Genomic DNA, 23,273 nt, shown 5'->3' on the forward strand with positions numbered 1-23,273 from the left:
AGTTAGCAAGTAGGGAGGCCCCAAATACCAAGAAAAAGGAGAGACCATTAAAGACACAACGCCAGAGAAGTTCAGAGCCTAGGAAAGGCTTGGGGGATTGGAACCCTGAAAGTTAGAGGATGGCCCCAAATACCAGAAACAGTGTCGGTGCAAAGAAAGTCGGAGAGCACAGCCGGCGAGGGAGATTGGGACTCCAAAAACTAGTAAGGTGGCTCCAAATGCCGGACAAGCTATGCAGACAGCGAGCAAGGAGCTGTTGACGACGAGCATACGTTTCACCAAAACACGTTCTGCGGCAGAGACTAGAGGACCAAGATCATCAACCGAAACCTCGTCGTTCTTGCACTCCAGTAGACCAGCACACCAGTATCATCTGTCGAACATGGTCTGAACCTCCATCTACTACGAGCCATCAAGCAACCATCAGTAGAGCCCATTGCAGTCGATCACAAGTCGTCGGACCTGAAGCGCGCACACGTCGCCGATCAACCGATCGGACACATCACAGTCGGAGGAGTAAATCCAACCGAGTGTCATTGACTGATTTCCAGGCACAGGTCTTGAACGAAGTGGTAGTCGGTTGCATGGGGGTCACTACGAAATCTTCCTCTAAAGTAACGCGACCGGGGGGCGCGGTAAAGCCTCCTATCTGGGCTCGTAGTGATTTAGGTCGAGGAAATGCGTCCTTTTCTCAACTGTAATTGACAACATCCACTATTATCGTTCTCATATTAGCCAACATTAAATGTACATTTCGTTACATGTTTTGATCTCTAGTTTTATTGTAGCTCTTAAAACTAGCATAGATCGTTCTGAGTGTTTGCCACAGGAACGGCAAAGCACAGAAGATGGGACAAGAACTAGCGCAGAGACATTTGCTCATTGGTGAGCGTTCAGATCACCTTTGGCAGGATTCGCTGCCGTTATGTTGTTTTGTTTATGTTTGAGCTTTTAGATCTGGTGAGCAACACCGCTCACGTTGTTAGTTTTGCTGCAGTTATCAACATCTTAAGGTCTGCTTAAGGGATAACCTTCAGATCTGCTCCAGTCTCTCTGCGACTTCTTGTAGAAGTGAGTCTGAGTTTTTTGTGAGCTGCCTGTCCGCGCTCACAAAAAACTCTGCGCCTGTGGTAAGGTTGTGTTACGTTAGATATGTTAAGCCAATATGAAAGAGTATGCCAAGTATAATTTTAACTCAAATGAAGCCAAATAACACAGAAGTGATCAGAATCGTATGACCGTGTAACCAACTGTGGGTAGAAGATGGAAATTTGCTGCGTGGGTTACTCGCTTGAATCACCTGCAATGAGGAAAATTATCCTGCATCTGACACATCATCGGATCAACTTCCGTCAACGCTCACGATCAGCTCGTGTTAAAGGAAAGAAATCATTCTTAGTGGAGCCGTCGAGAAGCATCATCGTGCTGCGGCGGGAGAGTGCCGATGTGCAAAAGAAGAGCACAGTAATTTGCTAGTGCGGTGGTTCGGATTATCGGCTGGGAAACAGCCTCGTGCCGCGAATATCATAATCGCCGTAGTGAAGTGTGCACAAATTGTGGCTAGAAGAAAATTGGATTTCCAATCGACGGGGTAAATCGTCGCATCACAGGGGCCATTTTGCACACCAGAGGCAGTGTGGGAAGTTTCGTCCCAACTAAGATAGCTGTACACTACAGGAGGTAAGAAGGAAAACCCGCAATCTTGCGCGGAAAGTAACATCAGTTTCTATCCACTCATAGTGATTGTGCAGAAGGCACGCTGGGTGCGCAAACCTAACCCCAACGCAGAGAAGATCGCTGGCCACAAAGCTCACGGCCACAGGTAGTTAATAGCACAAGGCAGGAACGAACGGCAGATTGGCGTAACGCCAAACGGTTGCGACCACACCGAAGCGAGTTCGAGGCCACGATTCGCGGGGCGATTTGACATCCTAGACAAGGAAGCGCAAACTCAATTGTGCGAACCATTGCACAGTGGGACGGATTGAGGTTTTAGGAGGAAAGATGGAACTCACGCCTTCAATTGTGATTTTACGTAAAAATGATGTTCTACAAAGTTGTTCCTATTATAAAAACAATGTTTTTGGTCGGAACGAAAATTAGGGTGGCCCTTTGTAAAAAAAGATAACCATCAAAACTTTTTTATTTCAAAGAATATTGATATAGTTTGTTCTACAAAGTTGAAGATCGGAAAATTTTAAACTGATTTGACAAAAAAAGTTTTTTCCTAGCTCAAAAATTGATCGTTTTAGAGCATTTTTCGCTATTGATGTAGGGTGGCCCTTCAAAAATAGGTTTTTGTGTTTTATTTTTTTTTTCAAATTTCTCAGCCAAGTTGTTTCCCCTTCATCTTTAGAGCCGATTGAAATGCATATTTTGAGGCCTGTACAATTTTGACGGTGGATTGTTATAAACATTTTTTATGAAAAACAACGTTTTTTACATGTAGATGTAGCTGGGACAAATAAAAAGATTTTTTTTTGCGGGGCAATAATTATCTTTCGGCTTTAAATATGTGCATTATTTGATCATGTATATATGTTTTAGCCTTGCCAGAAAATTGAACCTTGTAGTATATTTGGGAGATGCTTTTTAAAATCTGTTATTAACGGTTAATAGCAAATAAATCAGTCATATCATTAACAAACAGATCCGTAGAAGAATAATACGATTTTTGTTTGCAATTTAGGCTGACAAACACTATCGTCATGCCAACACAATTCTCTTTGTTTCCCCAACTATAGAAACATATAAAAAATGTTTTTATTTTGTTATGAAAATGTCGGCAACTTCTCATTAGTTGAAAATTGTATCAACAACGGTCAATTTTCGAGCTAGGAAAAAACTTTTTTTGTCAAATCAGCTTAAAATTTTCCGATCTTCAACTTTGTAGAACAAACTATATCAATATTCCTTAAAATTAAAAAGATTTGATGGTTATCTTTTTTTACGAAGGGCCACCCTAATTTTCGTTCCGACCAAAAAAATTGTTTTTATAATAGGAACAACTTTGTAGAACATCATTTTTACGTAAAATCACAATTGAAAGCGTGAGTTCCATCTTTCCTCCTAAAACCTCAATCCGTCCCACTGTGCATTGTGCGAATAATACAACAAGAAAGGCCTTCCGTGGAAGTGAGTAGCGCTATGATCGGGCATTGAGCTCATGCTGATATCTGCGTCACCGACGCAGGGCCTTTTTTTCTGTTTCTTCTTCGTGCGCTTCATTAGCTCCAGCCCGAACGCAGACCGACCAGCGGAGAGAAACTCCTTCCTTGACGGCTCCAGCGAGTTCCGGACACACCGGGTGGTCAGCACCTACCCGTTACGACACAGAACCGGGTGGCAAGCCACACGGATGAACCGAAAAGTTGCCATTGGTTGGGGTTGGCTCCTCGCAACGCGGATCGCCGAGGGTGAGCAGTAAAAGGGTCCGTGGCTAACATGCAGGTCACCACAGTACGGTCAATCGTAACCCACGTCAGCATGTTCCGGTCCGTGAGTAAATAACTAAGAAAATTGTTAGAATAAGCAAAGAAGATAGGCAGATAGGGCCAGTGAGGAATGAGATGGAATAAATTGGCTCATTGTTGATGAATATGTAAATCATTGTCTTGGCGTTTGACCTGTGCTAGCCGAGGTGGTCTTAGGCTTTCCTTCTGCTTAGACCCAACTCCACAACAAAGTTTTCGGCTTAGTAACTACTACTATTCCTATTAGTGATTTTTTATTCTTTTAATCATCGGCTGTTCTTTCGAGGTTGTATAATCGCAGTGTAAAAATTTTAATCAATGATTTTCTCTTCATTTAGTTATAGGCTGTTCTTTCGAGTTGTACCGTTTGAGTTGAAGTTTGTGCGATAGCGGTAAAAAAAATCGACTGACAAAATTGTCTTGAGCGAAATTCAAAGTTGACTGTGACTTAAAAAAAATAATTGAAAATAAGCCCCTGCATTACTTGTCTGTATTACATCTTGTCAGTATTACAATTTCCAACAAGAGATTTGTCCTTTTAGTTATCGGCTATTCTTTCGGAAGTTGCACAAGCAAAGTGATTGTTGGCATCATAATTATTGACGCTTTCAACAGTGATTTTTTCTTCTTTTATCATAGGCTGTTCTTTAGCGATGTACTTTTGAAATAGCGGTCAGTTTAATATCAGTTAACATTTTCATCTGACATTTTTCAAACCATAGTCTAATGACATTTTAGAACATGTTGAACTCGTTGAATTATGCATTACCAAATAATATAACGATTTTGAAAGAGGGCGGGAAAGGTCTCTAATATTAACATGTCAGCATTATCATCAGTTTGAAAAATGATTTATTGCTGTGAACACAATCATTCTCACAAAATCAAGTACACGCATGTGAGTAAAATTTGGGTTCTCACTTGGCTCATGAAGAATAGCTGTTGATTAAAAGAATAATAAATATTTGATAACATGAAGAACATGAATTCAAATGAAAATCTAAATTCCATGAAATAGGTATATGGGATTCATTTGTCGGATCTTCAATTTTTCGTGCCAAAAAATTCGAGCTTATGGTCCATTCGGGGAAATGGTATTCGGGGTAACGGACTATTCGGGGTAATGGTTTTCGGGGTACTTGACTATCGGGGTGATGGTTTTCGGGGTAATGGTATTCGGGGAAATGTTATAGGATCGTTTTGTCATATTGGTAATTATAACCGCTTAACAGTCAAATGACTGACATGAGCCTCGTAATGTAATAGCAATGAAATCTCTACCAGAATTATTTTCTGACAATTCACCTAGTATGCGATATGCTTTGTACAAAATATCAGCCTCCAGCAATATAAAAATATAATTATGCATTACCAAATAATATAACGATTTTGAAAGAGGGCGGGAAAGGTCTCTAATATTAACATGTCAGCATTATCATCAGTTTGAAAAATGATTTATTGCTGTGAACAGAATCATTCTCACAAAATCAAGTACACGCATGTGAGTAAAATTTGGGTTCTCACTTGGCTCATGAAGAATAGCTGTTGATTAAAAGAATAATAAATCTTTGATAACATGAAGAACATAAATTCAAATGAAAATCTAAATTCTATGAAATAGGTATATGGGATTCATTTGTCGGATCTTCAATTTTTCGTGCCAAAAAATTCGGGCTTATGGTCCATTCGGGGAAATGGTATTCGGGGTAACGGACTATTCGGGGTAATGATTTTCGGGGTACTTGACTATCGGGGTGATGGTTTTCGGGGTAATGGTATTCGGGGAGATTGTCCGACATTTCCCAGAAAACTATTTCCCCGAATGTAATTTACTCGAATGACATTTTCCCGAATGAACTATTTCCCCGAAATTTGTTTTCCCGAATGTACCATTTCCCCGAAAAAATCGTAATATAAATGACATACTAATAGCTATCCATGTTCCTGCTGCCAAAAAGTATTTAATGTGTTAGCTGATGTAAGATTAGACGAAAATTGATTAATTTGTTATAGAAATCCATGTCTTTAAAGTTACAGATGTTCAAAATAATGTGCCACGAGCATTTGGCTCAAAACAACTAAGATTATTTTTTGTGATACCCTGATGAAAAAAGCGAGCACATGATAGGCAGTGTCATTTGAAGCGGTATTATTGGAGTATAGATGGTTGACTTATGAACATTTGGACGAATGCACATTCGGCTTATTTTTGCCTTCGAAGAATAATTGGCTGTTCTTTATATTTATACTGTTCCAATATTCAGTGACACTTAGCTGACAATCTTAAATTTCCCTTCTTTTAATAATAGGCTGTTCTTTCGCATTGTTTCGCATTATTACACAAAGATGCCTTATTTGGCCAAACGTCTTCGTGCCATATGTCCACTAGGTTAAACGTAATTTAATTACACTTAGTGACTAGCTACAGTGAAACCATTGATCCTTAGAATCTATTATATCTTGCAATACATAATAAGGCCTTGAGTCTCCCTTCTAGTCTTGGAAAAAGCTTTCGGGGAAACGATACATTCGGGGAAACAGTTCATTCGGGAAAATGGTTTTCGGGAGAAAATCCTTCGGGAAGAAATCATTCGGGGAAATGGTTTTCGGGGAAATGTCGGACAATCATTCGGGGAAATGTTATAGGATCGTTTTGTCATATTGGTAATTATAACCGCTTAACAGTCAAATGACTGACATGAGCCTCGTAATGTAATAGCAATGAAATCTCTACCAGAATTATTTTCTGACAATTCACCTAGTATGCGATATGCTTTGTACAAAATATCAGCCTCAAATAAGCACTTTTGAGTTCCTGGTAATTTTTAGATTTTTTTTTTTATTTCTTCCCATACTGCCATAAAATACACACTTGGTATTCCACTTACTCAATGCCTACTTTTGTCGAATGTTACAAATCTGCAGTTATGGGCAGTAAAAAGTACCCATATTTCGCGCGCGCTCCTAATTTTGCTCACTGTCATTTTAAACATGTATTGCAAAAGGTATTTTTGTTTGCTAGTATTTTGAACAATTCTACTACAGTCATGGTAATATAATTTGCAATTATACTATCCAATATGTATCAACTAATATGGATAAAATGGCAGTGAGCGCAATTAGGAGCGTGCGCGCAATACGGTAGCATCACGGTAATTTCCTGACAATTATACGGAATGACCTTTAACCCAAATTGGCTTTATGCCAAACGGGATTGCCCCTCCGAATTTAATCAAGATTCAAATAAACGGCATGGATCGAAGTCAGTAAGTTGAGGTACATTTACGAAATAGGGTAAATAAGTAACTCTTATCAGAAAATTCAACGGAACAGTAAACTATATCAAAAATTTGTTACCTCTGGTGCTATCACAGGCTCTGCCGCATGGCCAGTCAGCGCAACATGGCGTTTGAATTCGTCTAAGGTCTTCCGACTGGCATCACACTGACTGCAGGAATATATCCGCTCCGCACAATAATCCGCATGCCTGAGAAGAGCCGCCTCTTCGATGAACTTTCTCGGGCAAGAGCGACAACTGTAGATCATTTCTGGATGACACGAGCTCTGTTGATTGCAACATAGACAAATGGTGAAACAATAGTAATGCCAGTCATAGTTGAGAAACAACCAACCGTATGTTCTATAAGCCGACTAAGTTTAACATATTTCTTATGGCAAATATTACACTCTCGCAAACATCGAGAGCCGCACGATTCCTGATGGCTATTGAGTAAGGCAGATGAGCGAAAGTGTTTGGCACAATGAGGACACTCAAACGTGTCGGGCGCTGGCTCTTGGTGAGATGTAAGCTGAAATAATAAGAGATAAGATACCATTTCTTGCAACCGAAGCATTCATACATACCTTATGGCTAAAAAGTTCATCATCATTATCGAACGTTTCGAAGCAAATCGTACATACAGTCTTCTGATGGCTTTCTTGTACGTGTTTGGAAAGCTGAAACCCATCACCAAACACTTCCCCGCAAATCGGGCACTCGCTTTTGATGGATTGAATTATGTTTGGCTCTGATGCCTGCTCGACAACTTTGTGATTCCTTTGAAGGTGTTTTCTCAATGCTTTGTCAGTTGAGAATTTTGCATCACAGAATTTGCAGCAAAGTATCCTACCAACGCATTGCGCCTTGTGTTCCAAAAATGTATGTGTTTTGTAAAACTGTCGCAAACATTTGGAACATTTGTGTTGTATCCTTTGGTGAATTACTTGCTGAAATTGAGCATTAGTTATTGAACATGCATGGACATACACCCAGATAAATCAAAATAGTACTATCCTGTTTTTCCACTGTTACATAATAGTAGTTTACGCAACGAGACTTGCCGAGTTGGATATTTACTACGCGTGCTGTAAAAATCGAGTTCTGCAAAACAGTTGTGTACAACGCTTTTTGCAATTACATAAAATACCACTTGAGAGTATCAGAAATCACATTGGGATGCATTCTGGGCCCATCTTGATGAGTTAGGCTTCGGAGCCTTCGGAGATTGATGCGTTTGGCTCCGATACCGATTTGGCATTTGGACCTGGTGTAGTGGTTAAAACACTCGCCTTTTACGCCGAGGACCTGGGATCGAATCCCATCCCCGAGATAGTCGTAGTGCTGCTTTCACCTTTTGATTTCTATAACTTCAATGACTGGGCACTACCGAAGTGGACTGACTGAGCAGAACTATTAACAGCTGAGAACTAACTATAAGAGAACCGTGATCTTAAAGATAGAACAGCCGTTTAGGTTGAGGTTTCAAATAACACTAACTGTCTCATATATGTGTGATTCGTTTGAGCCTTTCGGCTACATAATAAGTTCGTCTTACGAAGTAGAACGTCAAATGACGTTTCGATTGCGCTAGTCGTTCGCAAGTAGGATGTAACAATTCTTCCTCTTGTATAAAGTTTAAACTACAATTCGAAGGTGAAAATAAACTCACATTGAGTAACTGTACAAAAAACCATCTTGAATTCAGAACTAATTCTACAGAAGATAATTTCATTTTCATTTTCATTTTGCAGCGTTTGGTGGGGCAATGAGAGCGCAAGTCAGTCCAAAGCCGGGGTAAGGGATAGGTAATGGCCGTAATAGTCTATGCGGACCACTTGAACACCATCGGAAAGGATAAGAAGGGTTGGGGTAGGGTATAGGGAATGGAGAAGACTTGACACAGTAATGCGATTAATGCTGCAAAATGTAAATGTGCTGAAAGCAATTTAATTTGAGTTTTGAAGTTTGATTTGACTTATTAAAATTCCAAATAGATCGGCCATTGTACAAGTAAGAAAGTATATGCTGATCGCTTTCTAGAAATTTTATAAACAACAAAATAATAACAATATGAGAGTGATGCTAAGGGCTGCTGATGGCACAATGCGACGCTTTAGGAGATTTTGATACTGAATGAACATTACTATACAGAGCGCAATTTAATCGATGTTGATAACTTTACAAACTTTATCTGTTTTTACACTGATTGACGATGCTGATTTATATAAAAATATTCAAAAAATATTTGATATTAGTTCATTTGTTTATGTGATCTAGGTGTTAATAATGGAAAAATTTTACATACCCTTGATGAAATACTTCCCTGACCAGAAATATTATATTTTGAGCGCCCTTTTCGAAGCTATTCTATCCAGGTATCCATGTACTGCTTTCAATCCTGAAATTATTCTTATTGTGCATGCTCATGCATTATATTAGTGATGCTCATAATCATGCAACAGATAAGAAGGAGAGAAAAAGAGAATATAGGAACAGTGATTAGTAATGAGTTAATTATGTAGTTTTGTTAGAATTATAAACAATTAAACAGCAGTAATGAATAACTTATAAAATTACTTTGCAGCATAGCTGAGCCTTTCGGAACGTAAGATCGATGTATAAAAATAATTTGTTTCGAAATTGTCCGCGTGGTCTTCTAGTGCCCCTATTAGATCAGAATCAGTCATAGACATACATATCGAATGCTCGCCATGACCCTATGACCAACATTTGTATATGTATAGACTTAGCTGATGTGGCTTTTCTAATAGGTAGTTCTTTCACTCATTGATTGTCTTCAAAACCTTGTCAAGTATAGAAAATTGATTTTGTTTCATTTATTACTACATTAAAGCTACATTGTGCTTATTAAGTATTAGGTATTATTTTATGTTTTTATCACTATTGATATTATCAAGGCCAGAATTCCCAGTGAGTGAAGAATTTTATAGTACTAGAACACCATAGAAGATCGCTTAACATTACCTAATCATGGAACGGCTTTTTGCTCTATTATTTTAGATAGATGCTATTGATCTCCCTTTGCTCCTATCCGCAACCCGGTGCACGCGCCCTGTTGGTTTTCGAAAACCTCGTAGAAGATTACAGACCGTCAATGGCATTCCCAATTACTACCCCACATTGCACATTCAAGGGTCTGATTGTGCTCCTAACCCACCCTCAGTCTGTAATCTTCTCGCCAGTTTGAAATTATATTTTCCCGAAGTGAAAGTAATTTTGATGAGTGATAGCGTAGTGCAGCCCAACTGCATAGTACAGTAGTTTAACCAGAATCTTTAGGTCAGAAGATAAAATCTAAATTTTGTAATAAAAAGGTTGCCATTGCTTTGAAATTTACCCAACATCTAATCAAAACTACTAACAACAGCGATCAATTATCAAAATTCATCGCTCCCTGGAAAATATAATCCCAAGCCCAGGGAGAACTAATTCTACAGAAGATAATCCGAAAAAAAATGCAATTAGTTATAATTATACGATTCACATTTCTCGGTCGTTTAGACCTCCGAATCTCCACCTGATTCGAGTCAGACTCCTGAATTCTTCTGTTTCTGCTTTCTTTCGGAGCCTGTATCTCTTCCTCGCCATTGAGCGGCCCATCACCGGAGGTAATCATCTGGTCGTCTTGCATTATGTCACTTGGTTGCTCTCTCATGATCATGATGTTGGGCCTTTGTCAGGTTGTTGACTTTTTACATACTCTGATCTGCGTCCTGTGGGCAATTGTGTCCACGTTTCCAACGCATATCCTACTTTACTGATTTTGCTACGCAAATTACGGTCGAAAATTTCACGAGATTCCGCTACGCTTTAAGCTGCCAATGAACCAGTTCCCTTGAACTTGTGTTGAGGAATTCTCCTTGGATTAGTTTCGTTCTTGAGATTGCCGAACTGTGCTGCTACTAAACGATTTGCTAGCTGGCTGACTTACGCCGCTGGCTGATAACGGCCATCGCCAAATAGTGGATGCAAATTACCTCCGGATGCGTTCTCTGCCTCTATCCTCAAAGGCTCCCGGCAAGTTTCTGCTATTTTCTGCTGCAAACATGGAGGATGGCCAACCAAATTCAAATATCAGAATAATTCACCACACGCACGCGAAAACTAAATTTTACTCGACACTTTTATAACGATTGCGCTAGGGTTTATTCACAAATTTCATAACGCTAAAAATGACCATTTTTGATACCCATCCACCCCCTCTCATAACACATTTTGTATGAGTATTTTTTCTAATTTCGTATGGGCTGTAACATTTTGAGGACACCCACCCAACCCCTTCAGCGTTATGAAATTTGTGAATGGGCCCCTAGGGGTGCGCAAGTAAGATGTAACACGATCATCTCGCGTCCGTCCGTCAAGATGATCCCATCCTTATCCCGGCACATTCCATCTCGATACGATAATACCATTTCTATTTCCTTGCCCGCTTTTCAACTTCAGAAATATGTTCCTTTAATCTAATTTCTAGAGTTCGTTTTGTTTGTCCTATTTAGATTTTATTATAAATGGGGGCATGAAAACGCTAAAACTCTCCGGCGACCCGAATTGCACTGAAAAAACAGGGGGGTACTATATAAGTTTTGCTAAGTGTAATTACTAAACCAACCTTATGCATGTTATAACGTTGTTGACTGCTAAACATGATCCCACAAAGTGTACATTCGTAACACTTTTGACTAGCCTGATTGTGGTCGGATTTCTGGAAAAATTAAAGCAGATTTAATTACTTTAGTTATGCTGCTGGATTTTCCATCTTACATACCGTATGACTCGCCAGCTCGTCATCGTCAGTAAAGGTCAAAGTACAAAAATCACACATAACTTTATGGCCATGGTTAGCTTTCATGTGTCCGAAATGCAGCTCCCTATTCTCAGAAATATCACCACAAACTGTACATTCACATTTGCAGTCTACATTGGGCATCGTGACCATGGGCAATCCAATCATTTGCTGTACTTGTAACTTGTGGCGTTCTTTTATATGAACTTCCACAGCCTCTTTTGTAGGAAACCTACGACTGCAGAACTCACAGGGAAACTTTTTGATGGCACACTTGGCTACGTGATTCTGGAAATCATTTAGCTTCCACAGTGACTTTCCGCAATGTGGACAAATAAGTGTCTTTCCGATGTGGGTTTTAATCTGGAATGAGAAATGGCGTTCAATGACTGAACTGAACTTGTAATCAATGGTAACCGAACGAACCTTATGCCACCGGTAGGCATTAATCTTATCGAACGTTGCATTACAGATCAGACACTCAAAGACGGTTCTATTTCCCACATTATAACGACGATATTCTTTTTTATCAACCGTTACATGAGGTTCACCATTATCCTTGTCAGAAATATTAGTATTATCAGTCCAAGCATATTTTTGATTAGATGCAATTTCTGCGGTTTAACCTAAACAATACTCACCTCATGAGCATCGGAAACAACTAAAAGCATATCATCGTGAGCCTGATCATGAGACACCGGTTGTAACGTTGGTTCCTCCACAGAAATTTCCATTTTGATTTCATCATTGGCTGGTACAATATTATCGATAATAATTTCACCATTATTGCTATCTTCCACAACATCTTCAGGCTGGCTAATATACTCGGGGTGGACTTGGCTGTTGTGTTTTTCCAGGAATATTAAGCTCGCAAATTCGATATTACATATTTCACACGAGTATTGTTGCTTTGAACAGAAATCTGCATGATTTTTGTATGTATTTACATCGGGTGTCGTCTCCAAGCAGTATGGGCAGGAATAACTCTTCTCCAAATGATGGGTGCTCTGTGGAGAAAAATAGGACGAAATCAAGATCATTCGTCACCTAACACAACTGGATTTCGAATAAGAAAGATTTTTTTTTATTTGGCCATACAATTTATCGAGACTAAGTACATGGTTGAGGGCAGAGACATTAGCATTAAAACTGAAAGAGTGTTCGGCACTATAAAAGGAAAATTGGTATGTACATAGAATGTCAGGACGTTGAATGAAGCCTTTTGGATCGTGATCTGCAGAAGACCGAAGTGGGCATGGCTGCTGATCAGGGGGGAAATGGATGATAGTTGTAACTAAATCAGGGATTGAAGATAGGACATTTTTCAAAAATCTCAAGGGCAACCTGTAAACGTCATTTCTCAGAGTTCCCTTCATGCAAAAGTATGATTTCAACATCCTCAACTACCATTTGACGGTTGAGTCCCCAATTTTTTTGACCACATTAAATTTTGGGACACCCTAGTGCCCCGCCTACTCCTGAAATAGGCGACAGAAAGGGGTTTTCTCATTGCTCTCTTTCTCTCTCTCTCTCTCTCTCTCTCTCTCTCTCTCTCTCTCTCTCTCTCTCTCTCTCTCTTGAGCTCTCGTTGGCTACTGTTATTTATCAATCTTGTTACAACTTGGGAAACATTACCGATCATGGATCGACACAGATGATTTTTTTTATTTGTCGACGAACTCAACATAAACAGAAAGGTGTTGGAATAAAATTATTAGTTTATCAGAAAATTCATACATTCTACTTGGTGCTTCAATTGTATAACTAAGGTGCCGGTGCCGATAGTGGACTACAGAGATCTTTTGGCGTCAACAGGAAGATTTCAACCTCTACTGTATAATAAGAATATAAAAAAGAATAATAAAATTATTTTTTGAGCATAAATTCGCTTGAGCCATTACACAGCGTAACAAAAATGACATTTTTGCGTGTCTTGAGGATCAAATAATGTGTCTCTAGTAGATTTTGGGTCGCTAAATCAGATGCCGTTCTCAGAAATGTTCCAGCACATCACAATTTTTAGCTACAGGTCGCCAAAGTTGTATAAAACACTGGTTTTATTGATGTTTACATGAAATTTAAGGTATGATTTATGAAACTTTTCTGTAATATAATCTACCAAACATTCTAAATAGGACTTGAACTTTCAATTTAGATACAATTTAGTTGAAATTTCATGATACAATTTAGTTTAAATCGATTTTTTTCAACAAGCTTGCAGTCTTCATATAAACTTCTTCGTTTCTCTTATATGGCAAAATACAACACTTTTCTGAACCACCAAAAATAACATTTTACCATCGAAAATATTATGAACTTTGTTGATAATTATTGTTTTATACATGAAGTTTGAGTTATGTAGCAAATTAAGCAAATAAATTGCCGTACAAGCTGGCAAACTTGCATGCAAGTTGGATGAAACAGTCAAATTTTGCATTTTCAACAGTCAATATCTCGAAAACTAGACGTGCTATGATATTTCTGAAAACGGCAATGGACTCAGCAACTCTTAATTTAGTTAATAACAGTATTTTGGTACTTGAGGCAAAAACGTGTTCCGCAGTGTTATTGGTACACGTGTTCCAGTAGTTGCGCTAAATTGATACAAGAAATTTTAAACAAAATACCGTAAAATGGGGTATTGAGGGATGCAAAAAAAATTCCACTTTAAATTCGAGCAACTTCTAGTATGCCAATAATTGAACAAAATACAGTCCTACCATTCTCCCGGCATTTATATCAAAAGCCAATTACAATGAAGACGATCATATGGCAGATTTCTGAGATAAGCATAAAAATGTGTGTTTTTTGACGAAAATGCAAAATGGGGTGTTAAGGAATTTGAGCTTTGTATATAAAACAATATTTTGCCAACAGCAAAAAAAAAAATATTTTGGTCAACATCGTTGATGTGTCCCTTCAACTCTAAAGGTCTTGTTAAATCTAAAGATGATATTTGTTATAAAGAGCCGTAGAAAATAACTTCTAGTTTGGTTGACGTTTGAGAGTGGAATGAAAATTTTTATTTTACATAATTCAATGCATACTATGTTTAATGTTCTTACATTCTAGTTCTGCACGCCTACTATTACTGACAACAATATTACTTCAATATAATTCAAGTTGGAACTCCTGAAAACGCTAATCATTTTATTTTAACTGCTAAATCTCTCATACATATTGATTCTATTTTCAAGCAAGCTATCAGTGCATCACACAATTGTCTTGAAAAGATTTTTATACTTATATGCAGTATTCGTATTCTAGAACAGTGCAGAGCAATCTTGTCATGACTTGTCAAAAGATGGATAATTTCAACAACTTTAAGTGTGAATAGGGTAAGTGTCCAATTTGCCTTTCAAATAAAGCACCACACAAAATAACGGATTTGCATGTAACACCCAGTTTCCAATACAGAGCGAAATCGCTCACATTATACCGCACACTATATATTTTCAAAAAAAAAAGCTCGGAAATAACCTTATATTATGATTGTTTATCTAGGACCTAGGTAATACTTAAAAGAATTTGATGGAATATCGACCGTCTAGACTGATTTTGAGATTTATTTGCGTAATTTAGGTCAAACCTGTTTAGATGTGCTCGGGTAAAAGCTGTGTAAGTTTGTGCTCCGTTCAAATTAAAATTATGTGAGTTAAGTTATTATGTCCAAAATTTATCTGTAATTGCAGTGTTCAATTCAAATTCAATCAATGTTTGTCCAAACCCACTTGACTTAAAAACAAATCAATGATGTAAGTAGTATTAATTAATGTTTCGGACTTGACCAGACAAATAGTATATATTTTTGTGAATTGTAGTTTGCCCTGAAGATGAGCAAATAAATGCTCGAAATGTCGGCTTCAATCAAAACGATTGTTTATTAATGTAACCCGTGGACCGAAATTACGCCAATAAATCTCAAAACTTAAAAGAATTAATAACTCCAAAACCATTTCAAATAAGATAATCATTCCTATATGCAAACTTTTCTCCAATGCGATGGAACAACTTTTGAAAATATTATCATAAAAAACCATATTCACATTAATCAGTTTTTATTTAGATTTTTCTACCAATTTTACCAAATTTTGAAATAAGTCATTTTTGGAGATATTTAGTGACTTACTAAATAGATCCCTTAACTTTACATTGTAGTTCAACTTGACGGAACAACTCAAAACTATATTGAAATATATTACGGCATAAATTTAATGAGTTTAGTTACTTAGAAAAGTTAGAATAGATAATTCCCTAACACCTCACTTATTTTCAAAACGAGACTTTTTTTCATAAAAGTTTCTAAAAATTGAAACCTAGACATAATTTTATGAAGTTTTTGTATGTACTATGATCTCAATTAAATTTCCTTATCTTCTACCTTACTCGCGAATTTTTCTCAAATATATTTCATGGTTTTATAGATAAATGTATTTAGCCCATAAAATTCGAACAAAAATGTTTTGAAAGGTTTTCAATTTCTAGAAACCACAATACTTCATATTAATAGACAGCTCCTATTACATAATGCAGTTCACAATCCTCTGAACAAATCGAGCATTTCAGATGACTTATATATCGATTTTCGAGGTTTCTGTGATTTGTCGAACTTGATTGAGAAGTTCAATCCCTTAAAACCCCACGAGTCCTTAACACCCCATTTTACGGTAGCTGATTTTAACATACATTTAATATTTTTCCCTCGGAGCATCAACTGAAATCATTCGAATGAAGCATAAAGATCATCTCTGGGACGTATCTTAATTTTTATACCATCAGTGCACCAGATTCTACTCACTTAAGGGAAGTTATGTGTTCAAACGTTCATTATAAAATAACTATTGTATCGATCAATACTATTTTTATCCTGATATTTTTTATGGTTGAACCATAGCTACTACTGCTATAAAGAAGGCTTTAAACTAAAATTGTTTGCATGAGCGGTTATTGGAACACACAAAAATACCTAGTAAGCTACGAGGTCTTGTGTTTTCAATATAAAGAATTATTTTATCAAATGAAAATAATGTCAGATGACTTCATTTTAAAGTTGTTAATATTGCTAGAATATATCTGCGCGAAAAATATTGATTTTTGACATGAAAAACCATTTTTTTTCACTAGTGAGCGGAAATAGGGACATGAGCGGATACTGGTGCACTGATGGTATACCTATTTAGGAAACAGCATCCGTCAGTTGATCCACTACTGGAACACGACGGCAACTACTGGTGCAATGGAGCAAATTTTTTGCGTAAACTTAATTATTTATATGACTTTTTGATAAAATAAAAAGCTGAAATTTGGCAAATTGACTAAACTAGAGACGATCTATCCAAAAATAGCGCAGGTCGTTTTTATCGAAAAATGTACGTTTTATTCCATAGTCCAATCTTCTGGTATTGTTGTTTGCGTTTGATGTGCAAACCTTGGCTAAAAAGCTAGCCTCCTCTATTGTGCTAAATGAATGAAACGTGTTAGAAACAACCAAATTATGAGCCTTGATATTAGAGTGGGTTTACAAGATTTGCTTAAAAGGACACTGGTTGCACTGGCTTTTGCATCGTCAAGGTCATCGACTGAAACCAGGGGGAGTGAAAAGCCAATAATTAGCTACCCAACATTGATTCAACATGGCGTCAAGTGTCTTTGTGTTGATTCTTTTGGGACTGACAAAACATATGATTTTTTGGAAAGGAGCCATCAATGATACCTCACTGATGCGTAAAAAAGAGGAAATGCTCTGACTGAAACACAACGGGGCAGTCTTAGTTGAGCTGTCACGTCCTGTCCTAGGAGTAAACTAAATTTGGTTTGCAATTCAAATTCTTACAGACCCGTGTACTAGACTCGACTTCTCAAGTCTTTTTCTTTATAATTTTCTATACACTTTCCTATTAGAGATTTTGTTAAAGGTTTTTTTTTCAGAAATTCATACAGATTATCCAGTTTTTTTTCCCCAATGGCTGCAGCAAGCAGTTTATTGAAACAAATCTGATCATTGACTTCGTCTTTCGCCCGATTCGAATGATCAAACACTATCAAACACGCGATGCTTTTTCATTTCCGTATAAAACGAAACCGAACACAATTCCGTCTTCTGCTCCCCATAGGAGAAGCAACAGAATTGAATAGACGTAAACCTCTTGATTCCGTAAACCGACGATACACATCACAAAAAAAAACAATCAAAATCAAATCATTCCGGTGGTAGCAATTAAAATTGCAACTGAATCCCGAATAATAATATGGAACAAACTCACCAAATCCTAAAACTGGATATCAGTTGGGGAAGACGACGTTTCCGGTTCCACAAAGGGTATTTGTTTTCCCACGAACAGCGAAGCTTCGGACATCATTTCTCTTTCGAAAACAGGTTTACCACTCCACGTTTCGAACACAATTTTGCACTAAAAACATCTTGCTAACGATTTTAGCTACACCCATAACTTTTTACTTCAGTCGGATAAAAAACTAACATGCGCGAGTAAAATAGCAGAAAGATTTTTTTAAAAACGTCTGTTCGCGGTCACCGCTTGCTGTGATCTCTCCTTTAGATATCTCCACAAGAATCCCGATGAAAATCTTAAGACGATGCCCACCAGTGCGTTCACAGATGCGTGCATAAAATGAATACGCAAAGCGGTTCTATTTTAGCTATTCTTTCATTTCTGCACCGATCGTTGATATCAAGGTTGGTTTCCGCACCGGTAGGGTAACCATTATATTTTGGACCCCTTTGGCCATTTCCTGCAAATTTCGCAGTTCAAATCGAAAGACCAACTCAATTTGCATGCCATTTGGGAAGATAGGACTATTCCCCAACTAACAATTTTAGCGCTATAAGCCAAGATTATTTGCTTTGTGCTGTATAACAGTTTGAATTGAAACAGCGAACGCAGCGAAAAATAAAAGCTGTCAAAAATAGAACGATTAGCGTTAATACAGCTGTAACGCAAACGTTTTGCAGTTACAAATCTTAGCTGAATAAATTTCGTCAGTTATCGCTTTTGCTGCTTTCACTAAGTTGTAACTCAGCACCGTAAAAGATAGCAACCCAATGATGTGGAATAAAACTCGCCATCATCAATCCGGCTGCTTCTATACAATATGATTTGTTATGCTGCTCAATATATATTTAAGAAGCGCTTTGTCGTTAGTTATACCACAGACAAACAGACGTCACACTCTCATCATTGTCCATCGACCACCTTTTTAACGGTCGATTCAAAAATATGGTAGGTGGCCAATCCGCCACCCGCAGCGCTCGCATCGTTATTGTTCGCGTTTGACGTTTGCACACTACCGCCATCTGTTGGCCCGTCGGGCCAAATACAATAATTTTAGCATTGGCCGCACATGTCCTCGTGACTATGATTTTGATCGAGATTAGTTCTAAGTGTTACGTCTGTTTGTCTGTGGTTATACAGCGAGCATACAGCAGTATGCTGTAAAACAACAACTTGTGGCGCATCTACTCAGCTTGTTGGATGTAAACATTGCGTTTGACGTTTCGCACCCTTTTACAGCCTGATGAAGTGGTGTAAGCGCGGCTATGGCATCTTTTACGATCATTATAAATATTGTGTGAACCGTTTTCGATGTAGAACAAAACGTTGTGTTTTCTTTGCCTTTCGATATAGACTGTGGTGGCAACAAGAACAGCGTGGAGACTTGTGGATGCAGAGATCGTGAGTTTGATTCCAAGCGGTGGCAGTAACGTTGGGAACATTAAATTCAGATACTTATGATATGAATTCCGGAAGCGTGAAACAGCTTGAAAATAATATTTAATCGATAATACAGCGAAGCTGTATAACAATTATTCAACAGTTGCGAAATGGTTGAGAAAGCGCCTTCCGAAGATGTTACAACAGCTACTTGTCGTATAACTGTCGAGATAGAGCAATGCTCGTATGAATAAGAGCTGCCAACACAGCTTAAAAGTAGCTGAGTAGATTCGCCAGATTTGTTGGTAAAGGATCGCTTAGAAGCTTTCGTTCGTATGTACAGCGCCTTTACTCAGCATAAAGCCGTATAAAGAGGGCCTAGAGAATGTTTACATTTGCACTAAATGTTAGTTGGGATTCACACTTGCATCAACCGTTTGTGCAAAGAAAATGTGTTTATTTTATTTGAAATTAATTTAATTTAATCGCTGCATCCATGCAACCGTTATAAACACGTTACACACAGAAATTGGAGCCGTCAGAAATTTTTCAAATGTAAACAAAAAACTTTTTTCAAATTCTGGACAAAAAGCGTAGAATTTCTTCGGTTTTCCATTGTCGATCGATTGATTAGACTATAGGTAAGCATATTATACATCCAGTGTCATGGACTTTGTCGCCAAACGATAAAAAAAATGCCGCGGGTGCAAAATATATACTTTGAGGGTCCAAAATGTATTGGTGTGTCCAAAATAATTAAAAACAGTGCTTCACAATTCAATTATTTTCGTCTTTTTTTGGATCCTACATGACCGTTTGGGCATTTTTATCTCGTAGAGGAAGTTTTTCTCTACATTTTGGCATGTTCTTTGACTTGGTTACGCTGTGCAATTAATTAATTGGGACACAAAACTAAAATCACTTCCTTAGGGGGTCCAAAATACGACCGTTACCCTAGTTGCTATTCTTGCTTCTGTTTATCATTATTGACAGCTACACTGATAAAAATCCACACGCTCGATCTGTGTGTTTAAAATTATGGATCGATTCATGAACGTCCATATCGATTTGCTATGATTTTCTTGCAAACTTCGTGTGTGTTACACATTAAATTCCTGTGTTTTGCTTCATGGATTGATTCATCAACCGACAACAGGGATTCCATATTTTTTCCACATAAGTTCCCGAAGCTTTCTCTTCAGATTCGTATGTGTCAACCTATGGACGCATAGATCATCACTCCAACACGGATTCAGTGTGTTTTGCTTATGGTTATCTTGTGTCATAATCATCATGTTCAAGTTGGTCGATTCATTGATTTGCGCAATGAGATTGTTATGATAAAATCCATGAGCTATGCTATCGATTTCCATGTTCAAAGCTTCTAAATTGTTTGTGATCAACCCATGGGATGCATAGTGAACTGAATTGCGGTTGGATCTCGTGTCGAACGACAGTCATCATCATGCTTCCAGAGAGAAGAAGCAAATTTTGAAGCTGAAAGTGTTAGATGAAAATTTGTGAATTCGATTTTTCTTTTATTAGTGAAGTTTGACCGATATACGAGAATTCTACCTTGATTATAATGTATAGTTTAGTAGAAAAATCGGATTCCACTAACAGATTTTCCTGGCTTTCAGTTTCGAAAAAAAAAGAATATGCTTATCCCAAATTATGGACTTGCGGCGCCCCGCTTGTTGCTGGCTCACGGGTTTGAAAAAAAATCAAAAGAGCTTGCGACAAGCAGAGGAGCCTCGGATCCATATTTTGGGGACCAAAAGTTTTTCTACCAAATTTATTCTTTCAGTCCCATGACATTTATGTTCTATCACACATGACTATCTAAAGCTACTACATTTCGAATTCAATAAGCAAATCAGTTGGTTTTCATGATTTAATATTTGGAAATTCATGTTTGTTTCACATGACAACCTAATGTTGATACACATGTTATTATACCGTGAAATCAATGATGAAATCCATATGGCTACCACACTCAAATCATGTGGTTTTCCTCATTGCGCAAATCTATAAGTAAAACACACGACCTTGACGTGTAGATTTTTCTCAGTGTACAGTGTTTGCACGACATAGTGGTTTCTGCGTTCGTGTAAATACACGGTACATGTCACCAACTTACTTAAAAATTGCTGGTGGAAAATATAAACAATGATCAGCTGTCCCCAGCAAAATCAAATGGCAGTATTTTCAACCAGCAAATTTACGCATGTGTTCGTGACACCGCTCGGCGAGAGCTCAATAACGTGAAGTATTGTATTTTTTGGTTAAATCCAGAATGCGATCGCAGCTCTGTTTGGAGCTGCGAACTTATTTACACAGTGAGAGAAAATTGCTCAGAACAAAGTCTAAAAACTCTCTTGATTTCTAACACCACATGCAGCAACATAAATGAGACTTCACAAAGATTATCAATACTCCTTGCCAAATTAGAGTAATGCACATCATAATTGATCAAAATAAAACAGTTTTCAGTGAAATGTCGACGTCAGAAATATTAATTTCACAAGCTGCATAACATTTCATTGAAGTTCGTCAATAATGACTTAGTGTGTAAGAGGTCAATTTAGCCGCTTATTTACATCTGTGGAAGCCGCCCGAAGTCGTCACAGCCGCCGTCCCATTGTTTCGACTTTGACATTAGCTTCGCATCTAGAAAACTTCGCATCACATGAGCAGGTGCGATTACGGTTTAGTGCTGCGAAGTCAATATTTGTTCCGCATTGTTTGGACATTTAGACAAAAAGTAGGGTACAGAACCACTTTGCCATGGGGGTTTTTCTCGGCCGAATCGTCTGAAACTTTGCAATTAGAAGCGCCTCAGTACGATGCATATTTTGACCAATATATAAGCTATGTAGCTTACAAAAACCCCTCTGGCCGAAAAATGAATTAAATGTGCAAGAATAGGATCTGGCTCCACCAGGAATAAACCGGAATTTTCTTCAGATTCATCCGGCGATTTAAAAAAAACCTCCAGGGGATGTCCCAAGCAGTGTGACCAGACTCATTTCCCCGAAATTCGAATTGTGAAGCCATGAACTGTTATAACTGTGCGTTGTATTCCTGAGATGGAGGGGAGAGGTGGTTGGCTTGAGTGTTGCACATGGGATCGACAGTTTCGATCTCGGTGGGCCGCAATTCAAGTTTCGGTGAAATAATTCGCACTCACTCACTCACCTCATTTCATTTCACCGAAACTTTGAATTGTGGCTCTCCTGGGATCAAAATTGATCGATTTTGGTGGCAGTACTCAAGCATAACCATCTGCTTTTCTATCTCAGGAGGATAGAGCATGGTTGTAGTAGTTCGTGGCTTCGCAAGTTCGGAAATGTTTATTTTCGGGGAATGAGTCTGAGCAACACTAGGTCCCAAGAACTCCTCTTAAGGTTTCCGCCTCCGGAGCCAAGAATTTCCTCCTTGGACGTGGCCACCTAAAAAATCATCCGAGATTTGTTTTTTCAAGACTCTTCGGGAAATTTTTTGGAGCTCACCGGGAATTCCTTCGGATTTTCAACATAATTCGTCCTGATTTTTTTAGAAATATCTCCAGAATTTCCAGAGTTCCTCAACTACAGGCAAACCTCCATGAGTCGATTACTGAAATTCCCATCGACTCATAGAACAGAAATGCTTTGGAAAGTTGATTGAGAGGACCATCATAGTAAAACATTGAAATGGAATTCTTCTGAAGTTGCTTCGAATAATCACTACATTCCCTCCGGGAGTTTGTCCAGAGTTCCTCAGAAAATTTCTCCGGGAATTTCTCTAGACTTCTTCTGAGAATTCCTCTAAAAATTATTACGGATTTCTATCGGCAATTTCTTCTGGATATCATCCAGCAATTCCTCGGAACGTCCTCCGGATTCCACCGGCAATTATCCTAGATTTCTTCCAAAAAATTCATCCAGCGATTCATTTGTATTTCTAGAAAGTTCCTCCGGAGTTTCCTTCCAACTGTGGGAATTTGAACTTTCTTTTTAGTTTCTCCAGGAATTTCTTCGGGAGTTCGTCAAGCAATTACTCCG

The 23,273-nt window shown here is 38.2% G+C and overlaps 1 protein-coding gene and 2 long non-coding RNA genes across 4 annotated transcripts in view; 2 read left to right on the top strand and 1 right to left on the bottom strand.

The window, feature by feature from the left end:
* Positions 1-23,273, bottom strand: part of LOC5566716 (putative uncharacterized zinc finger protein 814) — a 46,727-nt gene that overhangs the window by 18,867 nt on the left and 4,587 nt on the right. For both annotated transcript variants that reach the window (XM_001651075.2, XM_021855645.1), the window contains exons 5-11: positions 12,199-12,564; positions 11,984-12,115; positions 11,540-11,920; positions 11,384-11,476; positions 7,338-7,700; positions 7,106-7,282; positions 6,831-7,037 (exon numbers count right to left, since the gene is read on the bottom strand). In XM_001651075.2, coding sequence (XP_001651125.2) covers positions 6,831-7,037; positions 7,106-7,282; positions 7,338-7,700; positions 11,384-11,476; positions 11,540-11,920; positions 11,984-12,115; positions 12,199-12,564 — 1,719 coding nt within the window. The remainder of the gene's footprint in view (positions 1-6,830; positions 7,038-7,105; positions 7,283-7,337; positions 7,701-11,383; positions 11,477-11,539; positions 11,921-11,983; positions 12,116-12,198; positions 12,565-23,273) is intronic.
* On the top strand, positions 1,431-1,970 carry LOC110679837. The gene is made up of 2 exons (XR_002502738.1): positions 1,431-1,680; positions 1,741-1,970. It is a non-coding gene; the product is annotated as an uncharacterized LOC110679837 (long non-coding RNA).
* LOC110679838 lies at positions 3,091-3,600 on the top strand. Its single transcript, XR_002502739.1, has 2 exons — positions 3,091-3,135; positions 3,194-3,600. It is a non-coding gene; the product is annotated as an uncharacterized LOC110679838 (long non-coding RNA).

The sequence above is a fragment of the Aedes aegypti genome, chromosome 3, assembly GCF_002204515.2.
Source record: "Aedes aegypti strain LVP_AGWG chromosome 3, AaegL5.0 Primary Assembly, whole genome shotgun sequence".
Classification (NCBI taxonomy): domain Eukaryota; kingdom Metazoa; phylum Arthropoda; class Insecta; order Diptera; family Culicidae; genus Aedes; species Aedes aegypti.